This window comes from Cryptomeria japonica, chromosome 8 (assembly GCF_030272615.1).
Source record: "Cryptomeria japonica chromosome 8, Sugi_1.0, whole genome shotgun sequence".
In the NCBI taxonomy this organism is placed as follows: domain Eukaryota; kingdom Viridiplantae; phylum Streptophyta; class Pinopsida; order Cupressales; family Cupressaceae; genus Cryptomeria; species Cryptomeria japonica.
Genome location: NC_081412.1, coordinates 86,943,475 through 86,955,880, shown reverse-complemented (window position 1 = coordinate 86,955,880; position 12,406 = coordinate 86,943,475). Strand labels below are relative to the sequence as shown.

The following is a 12,406-nucleotide window of genomic DNA, read 5'->3' as shown; positions in this document are numbered from 1 at the left end:
TTATTTGTAATAGTTTCTTATTCCTTCAATTACATTTTTTTTTGTTATGTGAGTTATATCATTGTGAGGCCTTGAGGACACTTATATGATGTTTTTTTTTTTCTTGTTATCTACTTCTTGTATCTTTATGATGCTCATTGTAATGTATTGTTATTTATTCCTTATAAAAAAAAAATCGCATTTTATTGGTTATTTATTGTTTTGTCCTCTGGGCCTCATATCGGGGGCATTACATAATTGCTTATCAAATTACTTATGACAAGTTTAAGTGTTCATTCTTTTACATGATTTTATTTTTTGCCTCACACTTATATCACTTATTTAAGGGATTGAGCTATTTCCTTTTGTAAAGAATTATTATTGTAATTGAGTGTAAGACATCTATCACACCAACCATTGATGTAATAAACAAGAATATGATTCATTTCATGATTATATCATAACAAATTCAAGCTTTGATTACCAATTTGAAATTTTAAGTTAGAGGACTTCTAGCTTCAATATATACCCCTAATCAACAATGCTTACATATGTTATACTCCTAATCACAAGTCTTATCTGATGATGTTTTTCATGTTTTATTATGGTCCTCATCAAATCTTATGATTTGCATCATGCACATGCTTACACAATTTAGTACTATCATACGTATCTCAAATATATTTCTTGTTATGATCTTATAAGCCTTATCATTGTGATACTTAATCCTAACTTATATCTCATGTTCTAATTATGTGTTAATACAACCATATCTAGCTTATGAATCCATCTTATTGATTTCCCAAATTGGGGAAAAATATTAGGGTATCATGCCTCCCTTGTGCTACATGTGCTCACACAATTATATTTTATTCAATTATTTTATTGCTTTTACCTCAAATATCATTATCATATATCTTTTTTCCTCTCCTCCAATTCCTTACATACATTAGATTCAACCAATTTAAGGGGCATATATTCTTCCTAATACTTTTCATGGTTAAGATTTAAGATGGAATCTTGTACCATATAGAGAATCATTACCATATATGGATAGAAGCATATCATTTTGCAATGACATGCCTCATCGTGTATAGTCTTATCATAATACATTACCATGCAAAGTTTTACCACATTATTGCATAATGTATATTTTTTATTACTTATTTACATCATACAAAGCCTTATCACATCTTCACATCACATAGTTTTTCATCACTTGTTGAATAGGAAAATTCCCTATCACTTCTTTTCTTTTCTCATTTTCTTGTAGAGTTATCGTATTTAATGCTCATTTTGATTATAAGATGTAACCTACTTATTAATTTGTTTTGTTGTGCAAGATGGAATACTTAAACTAAGAATAACAAAAGAAGAATCATTATATACCTTTTCATAAAAAATATCCTTTACAAGTGTTTAAATGATTGCTTTTCATGTTGCTTAAGAATGTTTGTATACTTTGAAACACATGTTCATTTCATATTTGCTTATATATCAATGGAGGGGAAAATATAATGGTCAAATTAGCATACACATGCTATTTTCCATTTGATCTTGTGTCTACCTTGATGGGAATATTTTAATGTAATAACAAATTGAAAAGTGAGACATACTTGTACATTGGACTTGACTCCCAACCACATACCCACTCATCTCCATTTCATCCTTATTTCCCAAATATTTATTTCCTATCTCGATATTTTGACATTACCCCTATAATCAATTCCGCAAGACTCAAGATTGATTCAAGGATAATCCTAAGGATTAAGCAAATGATAAATCCAAATACCAAAGCTTAGTATTCAAATTTAAACTCTCCCACCCTTTTCCAATTAGCCATTATGAATCGACCTAACACACATTTCAATGCCATGGTATTTACAAACATTCATTATGAACCAAAACATATAAATGACAATATCAAAATATAAGGTGTATTATTAGAACACTTGAAAGGACAATAAAGGAAGCTAATTTACGTCATCATCATTGCATAGGCCACTTGTATGTTTGGTTGTCCATGATATCTCTCATTATTGTTAATTCAATTTGCTAAGAGGTTTGATCTAGAAGAATCGATTCTCCTATTTAGTCAACAAATTTCTAATTGAGACATTACTTTGCGAAATTTAGACATTTAGATGGGGAAGGTGAGCAACTTCAAGGACACATTTTGTTACATCATTACTATTGAAAATGAGATAAAACTATATAGTGAAAAGATATTGATAATTTTATGCATCCAAATAAACAGATAGCAATAAATTGTAGATGAAAATAGATAACAAAATAAATGCAAACCATACCTCAAGAATTACGTGGAGAAACCCTATGGGGAAAAAAATCCACACCCAAAGAGATCTAAGACTTGTATTAATCCTTCTATTGAGTTACATCAATACAACTTCTCTCTGAATTTGTTCAACACTTCTTTGCTTCAATAAAATGTGAATAACATGTTTTTCCTTCAACTCGAGCACTAAATAAATAGGCTTGAGAGAAACCATAAATCACAAATGGTTTCAAACACCACTTAGGCACAAATCACAAAAAAATAGAAAGCTTCCTCTTTCAACTTTTGTTTTTATCTGCCTTTTGAAAGATCTTCCTTATCTAAGCAAGCTTTCATTTATCTTTCTCCTTTTTCACTCTTTTACTATCTTAACAATTAAGATTTTTTTTACAAGATGTCCCAATTGCATTTTGCAACTTTCATGACAACTAGAGGATAATTACAAATCTTCAATTAATAATTTAATTCAAAAATAACAACAACAAGGTTGAGACATTTTCTCAACATTCTCCCACTTGTTGAAAACCTTGCAAAAAGCATAAAGGGAAACAAAAAAAAAAGCTTCAAAAGAGGTGAGGCCCATGGCCTCTCTACACCGACTAAATTTTTCTGTGCTAACTAGTTTAGTAAGAGAACCTACAACATTCTCTAAAGTGTCTACTTTCTGTAATATGAATCTACCGCCCTCAACCATTTCCTAAACAAAGTGATACCGAACATCTATGTGCTTCGTGTGGGCATGATACATTAGGTTTTTAGTCAAACAAATGACACTTTGACTATCACATCTGATTCTTACTTGTTTACACTAAAATCCAATACCTGAACACAATCTCTCTAACCACACTACCTCTTTACAAGCATGTGTTGCAACCATGTACTCCGCTTCCATAGTGGGCAATGCAACTGTAGGTTGTCTTTTGCTCATCCAACTAACTGCTCGTTCAAACAAAGTAAAAACAGAGCTATTTGTTGATCTTCTGCAATCTAGATCACCGCTAAAAATCTGAATCAACACAGCCATGCAAATCAAGCACCCTACTTGTATAATTAGTTCCATGATAACAAATGCAATGATTAGAAGTTCCATGTATATATCTGAAAACCCTTTTCACATAATTCCAATGTTCTTTACCAAGATTTGCCATAAATATACTAAGAACTCGGGCATTACTTGGGCAATATCTGGTCTTGTACAGACCATAACATACATAAGGCTTCCTACAACACTATCAGATCCAAAACTTTACACATCTCTTCAAGTTCATCATCTTACATTGTTCTAGAGATAGCTTAGTGCCAACTAGAAAGGGAATATTAACTAGTTTACAATCATGCATGGCAAAACGCTACAAAATAGTGTTAACATACTTCTTTTGACTTAACCATATTTTTTGTTAATCTCGTTCCTGTTGATTACCATACCTAAGATATATTTTGCAGCCCCTAAATCTTTCATATCAAATGTACTAGATAATTGACTCTTAAGTTCTTTAATCATCCCCTTATCATTTCCAATAAATAACATATCATCGACATAAAGGACAATGACTAGTAATTGATCATTAATTAGTTAGAAATAAACATAATGATCTTCTTCACTTCTAACAGAGTCATGACTCGATGCAAAAGCATCAAATTTTTTACACGACATTCTTGGTGATTGCTTCAAACCATACAAAGATCTCTTTAACTTGCAAACCAAGTGTTCTTGTCCCTTCACAATAAAATTATCAGGTTATTTCATAAATATTTCCTCATCAAGATACCCTTGTAAGAAAGTTGTTTTAACATCCATTTTCTCTACTTCTAAATCAAAATCAACAACAATAGATAAAAGGAATCTAATGGAGGTTAGTTTAGCCATGAGAGAAAAAATCTCATTTGTGAGTAACCTTTTGCCACTAACTAAGCCTTGTATTGTTCCAACTTACCATCTGCTCTAAATTTCTTCTTAAATACCATTTGCATCCAATGGATTTTCTCCCCTTAGGCAAGTCAACTAGATCTCATGTGTCACATTTTTCCAAAGTCTTTATCTCATCTTTCATTGCTTCTAACCAAGACTCATGCTCATCTGAAGATAAGACCACTTTCATCGATCTAGGTTTGTTGTTAGTGCAAGATAAAGAAAAAACACAACCAAAATAAGATGGACTATATCCATGCCTATCAATGGGCTTACGTTGTCTAGTGGATCTTCTTTGAGGTGTAACAAGATATTCTAGTTGTTCATCTTCAAGATTCTCTTCTAATCCTTCTTACTCACCTTCATGTTCATCAAGTTGTTCTACACGTGCATCTTCTTAAGGTTGTTCTACCTGTGTATGTTTTTGTGGTTCAACCTTAATATCAAAATGCACTATTTTGTTAGGCTTCACTTGAGGTTTTTTGAATCATTTTTAAATTCCTTTAGCTCCCTGAAAAATTACATCCTTAGAATATACCATTTTCATTTCTACAGGATCCCAAAGCTTATAACCCATAATGTTTTCACCATAACCCACAAAAATACACTTGTTACCTCTGAAATCAGGCTTAGAACATTTTGCTTTAGGAACATGAACATATGCTTCATTGCCAAAAACTCTAAAATGAGAAATTGATGGTCGTTTACCTATACATACCTCACAGGGAGTTTTATCAACACGAGCAGAAGTGGGTGATCTGTTAACTAGATAACAAGAAGTGTGAATTGCTTTAGCCCAAAAACATTGTTCAATATTTACACTACTTAACATGTTTCTAGCTCTATCCATTAAAGTCCTCTTCATCCTCTTTGCCACTCCATTTTTGTTGTGCAGTATATGGAGTTGTTTTTTGCCTGCACTTCCTGCATTCTTACAATAGTCATCAAAAACCTTAGAGAAAAACTCACCACCATCATCTTTCTCAACAAGTATTTTAAATTCTTTAAATATAGAAAATACAACAAAATTTTCCTTCAAAAAGTAAATCTATGAATATCTGGAATAATCATCAATAAAGTAAACATAGTAGCGAGACTTTCCAATAGATGGTACATCCACATGACCAAAAACATCACTATGAATTACCTCTAAAACTTGTTTAGCTTTAGTATTTTCAGATTTAAAAGATACTCTATGTTGCTTTCCATACACACAATGTTCACATAAATCAAAATAACCAGAGTAACCAGACAAACCATTAACCATCTTTTGATTTATGAGGGTTTTAAGACCCTTTTCACCAATATGGCCCATCCTATGGTGTCATACCTTACATGATACATAGTTATCAATTACATTAACAAAGTTACATAAAGTAGAAGCATAAAGTCTAAATAGGGTGCCACACCTATGACCCCCAACTAAAATCAAATTCTATCTACTTAACTTGCAACCACTCTTTTCAAAAGTAAATGCACTCCTAAATCATTCATTTTAGATACAAAGATTAAGTTTCTAGCTAAACTAGGAATGCAAAATACATCTTTAACGGTTTTAACCCTTCCATCACTGAAAATCAATTTTACCTCCCCTCGATCTACAATCTTCCATGTGCTATTATTCTTGAGGAAAACTTCCCCACCATCATAAGCTGAATATGCTGAAAACCACTCCTTATTGAGAGTCATGTGGTAGGATGCGCCCGAATCTACTAACCAAGAGTCATCATAAGTCATATTAGCAGAAATAATAAAAGCATGAACACCTTCATCATCAAAGGATTTATCTCTAGAGGAATCATCATTAATTTTCTTTTTATTCTTACTTCCTTTTTGAGATGGCCTTGCTTACAATAGTTCCAACACCTCAATCTACTCTTATCAAGTGGAAGATAATTACAATTTTTCAATTAATAATTTAATTCAAAAACAACAACAACAGGCTTGAGACATTTTCTCAACAATTACCACTAGATCAATAATGTGCAGCATATTAGGTTTGTGATTGTTAGGATCAACCTTGTAGAATTTGGAATCGTTCCACATAACTTTTTAGAATAATTAAGAGTCTAAGACTTACATTAAATCGGGACAAATTGTTTTCATAACCATGACAAATTGAGTCGTAACATTATCAACATCATTTGTCCATCATCAATCTTTAAACTAAAAAAACACATATCCTTTTATTAATTGTCACATTTACTTCAATCCAATAATAAGTCCCAAACTCCATTTACTTATGATTCTTGATGACACCTTTAATTATCTTTAATTAGCCTGGATAAGCTCGTGTAAAGCATTTATAGGAGTTACTCTCTTTGCAATAATAATATAGAAGGACATTTCTATATCGCACTTATAATTAAATGGTATTTTATCTATAGTAAAAATAAAAATAATACTAGTTCTCCTTTCTTTATGTTTTATTTATGAAGTTAAAAAATACCGGTACGGTAACCGGCTACCGACTAATTTGATACGAATCCGCTCCTATCGAGCGGTAAACAGAAAATCTGTACGGTAAGGTGCGCCACTAAAAACAAAACTGCAATGGATTTAAAATTTAAAATTATTATTATCAAGGTTAAATAGTGCGTAGGGAAAGGACAGAGACTAGATCAAAAAAGCTTACATACAACAAATTCATGTTCTTCTGCAAATGATCGGATGATGAATGCGCTCCCGCTTAAATATCTTGTTGGCTTTGGCCTTGAGGAATATAATTTTTATTTTGAGTCTTTCTGAGCGCCTGAAGATTAATCGCTGTGTTTTCTCCGGTGCATTGCTTCAGAAGAATTAAAATTGTTGCCATTGAAGCAAAAGCTTGCAGAATAGTGTAAACCTGACAAATTGAAGGAAAATTTCAGTTAATTTGAAGGCCTTGTAATTTTGTGAAGATCAAAAAATGCGCGGAAGTGGCCTTTTCATGCATTTTCTGCAGGGGATCTTGTGTTAAATAACTTGCAGCTTTTCCCACGGGTTGTGTCATCCTTCAGGCCTGTAACAATTTGGTCTGCAAGACAGTTTGAAATTTTCGCAGTGCTTGGCGGTATTGAAATCAGAGCATTATATATATAGCCGTTAATTTTGAAACAAATAAAAGATCAGTGCGGTGTATTCTGAGTTTTTTAAGCTCCCTGTAAGGAAATTCAAATTCTGAAGTGGGTAGTTGGTCGGTGGTAAATATTATTTATCTTGCACGAGGTTTTTTTTGGTTTTTGTTTTTGTAGCATTTTTGGAAGGCCAGTTAAGCATCGAGCGTCTTCGCAAGGATTTTGTAATATCTTCAAAATCACAGAAATTATTGTGCCAGGAGGCCAAGGTTTGTAGTGCAGATAAAAAAGAGTAGAAGAAAATTAGTGTGTGAAATAACGATGAATCATCTGCCGCTGAGTACCGCGCTTCCACCGAGAAAACGAAGAGCTTCTCTGCGTCGAAAGCAAGCGGGAAGAGCTTCTTTCCGAGCCAGTTAGGCAAAGTTATGCTGTTCTGATATTTGAATTTGGCCGAATTAAAAGACATAATATTCAGAACGAGGAAATGAGCGTGATTTTACAAGACAACCTGAAAAGTCTCTGCCACAAGAATGGATGGTGTTATGCCGTTTTCTGGAAGCTTAAGCGGCGAGGTCGCATGTAAGTTAGTGATTTTGGACAAACATGACTAACAATTTCTTCTGCAAAGATGATTTTTCTTTATTTATTTGTGCAATTTTGTCCAAATTGTTGTATAGATAATGAGAAAAGAGAAACTATGTATTTCTATTTCTAGCTTCGCCTGGATGAAGAATTCTCTGTAAATCATATTCTGGTACAGTTCGTTGGGAGGAAAGTCAAGGTTCCAGATTATTATAAGGAGATGAATAGTTCATTGGTAAATCACCCCAGGAGCATATGGTGGAGGTCTAGGTTGAGTCTTACATGGTTTATGGAAATTAACGTGCTTTAGATCGTTAACAATATTTGAAAACTTTTGTTCTGGTTAAATTATAACACTCGTAGCTGTCCTCATCCACTGGGAATGTACTGTCAAGCTTAGATCACCTTTAGGCTTAACCAGGCTAAGAGGTTCTTGCTTTGCTGAATTTGCCTGGAGGCTTAACCCTACCTTGTCGACAGATTCGTAGTCTCAGTAATTTACAATTTTACCACAGAGCATGTCCATCGGGTTTGAACTTAGGTTATCAGCATCATCACGGCAATCGGTCAATCTTAACAAATTTGGCAATAATACTTGTATTTATTTTCTTTTACTTTGTGAGTGCAAAACCATGCAGCGGGGTTTCTACTCTGTCGGATTCACAGTTTTTACACTAGGAGCTTGTCCAGCAGGGCTTGAACCCGAGTTATCATCATGGAAACTGTGCTTAAGGTTTTTTTGTGTGAACATCATTTTTAATCTATTCTCCTTTGTATGTGCAACCTTAAGCTGCGAGCACGATAAGCTCATCCATTTGATTTCCTCCTCTTTAGTTCCTTACAACCTTCTGCATCTTATTAAGAAACTGGCTACTGTCCCAAATTGGCTATATAGCGGACAAATAATCGACAATTCGAAATTAAAGTGTACATAATTTTACATTAAAAACTGGTTATATTTTCCTTTCTTCTTCAAGAAATGCATCCTATATTATGCCCAAGAACATGAAAATTACATCTGGTAAACGTAAGAATTACATGGAAAATCTCTCTCTAATGGCTTAGGATCTTTGAACATTTGAGCCATTGCACCAAGAGAGAGAGAATCTGCATCTTTGCAAAAGTAAGCGGTTTTCGCTTTGACATGCATAGCCAAATCTCATTTAAAAATCCACATACCTACCAATATGAATTTGGAACGGTCGTCATGGAAGGTTGTCTTGTCTTCTAAAGGAACTCAATTGCAGACAACCACATTGAGTGCTTTAGTGTTTTCTTGATCATCCAAGTTCTTCGGAAAAGAGGACCCCACCGAGAGAGGAAATCCATAATTAAAATATTATGCCTCCCGTATTATCTTCCAACTGAAATGAATGGCAGACAACGGAATTCTATGCCATAGTGTTTTACAACCATCCACAATCATCTGAATATCCCTTAAAACACGACTTTGCCAATAAGAGGGATCCGGGATAATTTCGTAAGTCTCTTCTTGCATCTTTGTGCTTTTAAATGGTAGACCGTAGAACACTGAACCTTTTGCCGTTAAAGTTTACAACTATCCTTGATCATTCAACTATACCCTTAAAGAGAACACTGCTAAGAAAGAGGCGCAATAAATAAATAATTAATTTGGCTTTTAATCATGTCCAACAAATCCTGACAATGAACATTCCAAAAACCATGTTAAAGTGATTATTTTCTCCCGCCTAAAGTGCATAAATAGTCTTGAATACCAGCTTCATTAAGTTCTAATTTGATTGCCAAGTCTTTGTGAACCAATAACCGTCTCACGCAGAAATTGGTTTGCTAAGATACAAAGATTTTTGTTTTGATTAATTGCATAGTCCATCTTATTTTTACCTCGCTTTTCTTGGATGCTGATACCCTCACAAGACAGCTGATTCCAACAGATCGGATGACTTTCCTTTTGAATATGAGAAGTTCCTATAAGAAATTACATTTCTGATACAGTATTCTTGTGTGCAATGATTTTTTGCTGCACTATTTTACCCTGTCTGATAATTGTGATCTCACCTTGTTGTTTTTATTTGGATGGAAACAACTGGATTACATAGATATCGTCATCTCTGCCTTTTCATTAAGTGAATTACAACTTGATGAGTAAGTGTACATCTAAACCAGGGGCTGTCCTTTGACTATGCTGCCGTGATTAGGGGGAACCAGTTTGTCAAAGTCACCCAGGGGTCAAACCTAGCCCAATCGTATTTCCAGGGGTTTGAACCTTGCTGGATGGTGTAATCAAGGAACATATCATCATCCTCACCGTTGGATGTTCAACTTTTGGTCTCCACATTCTTTTTGCTTTTTGGAGTTTCAGATTTTGTGTAGTAATGTTTTGCATCCTCTATAATACAGCTATTTTCACTGCATACCATGTACCCAGAATGGTATTTTAATTAATCTTTCAATAATCTGATCACAGCTTCTGAGCAGAATAAGAGTTCACTCAAATTTGTTCGTTCTTGACAAAGCAGAGCTTATTCACCTTTTTGTCTAATTCCTAGTTCATGAAATTTAGTTGTGAAAGGGCAGTCGATTAATTCACCAGATTTTCAGAACATAAAAAATATTATGGTTGATGGTGTTTACATTTATTAACATCCTTTGCTGTTGACAAATGTTTCACTTACGTCAATATTATTACATCTTTGATGACTTGTAAGAGGACATGGAGTATTTAACATTCATACTTAATGTTTCACCTTAGTCCAAGTTGATAGATAGAGTAGATATACATATGCCAGAATGACATTTTCTTAATGCATTTAAAGAAGCAAGTGAAAATTTGAAAATTGTAGTAGACGTCAAATCAATAATTTTGGAACAAAGGGTATATTTGTTGGTATTGACTGTTTTTCCTTGGTGCTGGAAGTGCAGGTTGTTGACATGGGAAGATGGATACTATGAATTTGCAAAATCATCTTTTGCCCCAAATGATTATTCTTGTATCGAATCACTTTTTGACAAATTTGAAACTGGAGGTAGTTCACATGACTACGACATCTGTGGTCAAGAGTTACGCTCCATGAAAGATAAAATTGGTCTGGCTGTGGCCAAGATGTCGTACCAGATTTATTCACTTGGAGAAGGGTATGTACAAATATGTTCATATTTTCTGTGAATTGTTGAATCTTCTTGTTTATGTAAAATGAAAACTTGCTTAATAATTCTGCAAAATATACATACTAACTGCCATTCGATTTTCTTATGTCATGGTAATATTCCTTTCTGAGGTCTTAAAGAGTTTCCAATCCTCTTATTTTAAGAAGAGAAATGATCATGCTAATATACATGAGAATTCATCCTTTAATTTTACAGTTAAGAGTATAGACATCGATTACTGATACACTTTATTTATAAGTCCTGTTGATTGAAGATTGCTAGACTAAAAAATTGAATCTGCATCATTCAGTAGCTTGAACATGGGAACTTTTAGATTTGTGGTAAAGGTACACCGGGTTGTTGCCCTTGCATTCTAGATGCACTGAATTAAAGATTCTAGCTTTAGGTTTGAATAGGCTCTTTAGACAAAATTGGCAATAATTATTAGCTCTTATAACTGTATATCAAGTTCAAGGATTGGATTTTATTTTTTCATGATAACATGTTCGTGAAATAGAGCTTAGCCAAAAGGTTTAGCTTCCAAGCATGGAAATTTAATAAATTAGTATTCTATGTGCATTCCTTGTTCTAATGGGTGCTTATAGCATTTCTTTCTCTTCAAGGAATTTAGAGGTATATTTACTCTGGGAAATGTGTTTTGCTAATATTTTGTTTGGTTACATATTGTCATTTTTTTTCAAGTAATTAACTGCCATGTTATTTTTTTTAATTTGTTGCAATTAGTGGGCAACTTTTGGCTTTTCTCTAGAAAACCAAAAACTAATTATTTTTGGGCTTGTGAATTGGTAAGAACCAAATATCCAATGTATAGAAATAATGCTGAAATATAAACAAATAGCATAACACAAAAGCTTGAGATATGTGGGGGGCCAATGTGCCTTATTATTATAGCAAGGCTACATAATGCATTATTGCTTAGTAACATTATCGCCTGAAGAGATCTTCCGTTTTAAAAGCAAAATATACGACACTGCTCTATCTTTACTAACTCAATTTAAATGATTCATAACCCTGATGACTTTACAATTATACGAGCCTTTAGAATGATACAGGCCAATTATATATGGCCACTTGTCTGCTAATAGCGGGATGAGGATAAACCCTTAAGATGCATCTTGCACGTTTGACTAACCCATTCCACATAGCATGACCAGCCAAAGTTAATGTGTGCCACAAATTGGATAATTCATAACCTTATAAACATCATAATACCATGGGCCTAGTTGTATGGCATTTCACCTCCTTGTATTTTGTCCTTGAAACTTTAGAAGATGCAAATAAGTAAATCTTTCATAAATTCACGCACATTTGAAACCATGCCTGATTATCTGTCAACTTAAATTAGATGACACTCCTTGATGTGGCTATCCTAGTTTTAGGTTACTTTGGTGCTGGACTTGTCTATAGGTGATGCTCCTTTGACATTGTCAATTA

At 33.6% G+C, this 12,406-nt stretch overlaps 1 protein-coding gene across 1 annotated transcript in view; it reads left to right on the top strand.

Annotated features, from left to right (window-relative positions):
* The first annotated feature begins 6,782 nt into the window (after positions 1–6,782).
* Positions 6,783–12,406, top strand: part of LOC131038424 (uncharacterized) — a 151,050-nt gene continuing 145,426 nt past the window's right edge. The window contains exons 1-2 of the mRNA XM_059210200.1: positions 6,783–7,822; positions 10,727–10,939. Of these exons, the coding sequence (XP_059066183.1) occupies positions 7,728–7,822; positions 10,727–10,939 (308 nt within the window). The 5' untranslated portion in view covers positions 6,783–7,727. The remainder of the gene's footprint in view (positions 7,823–10,726; positions 10,940–12,406) is intronic.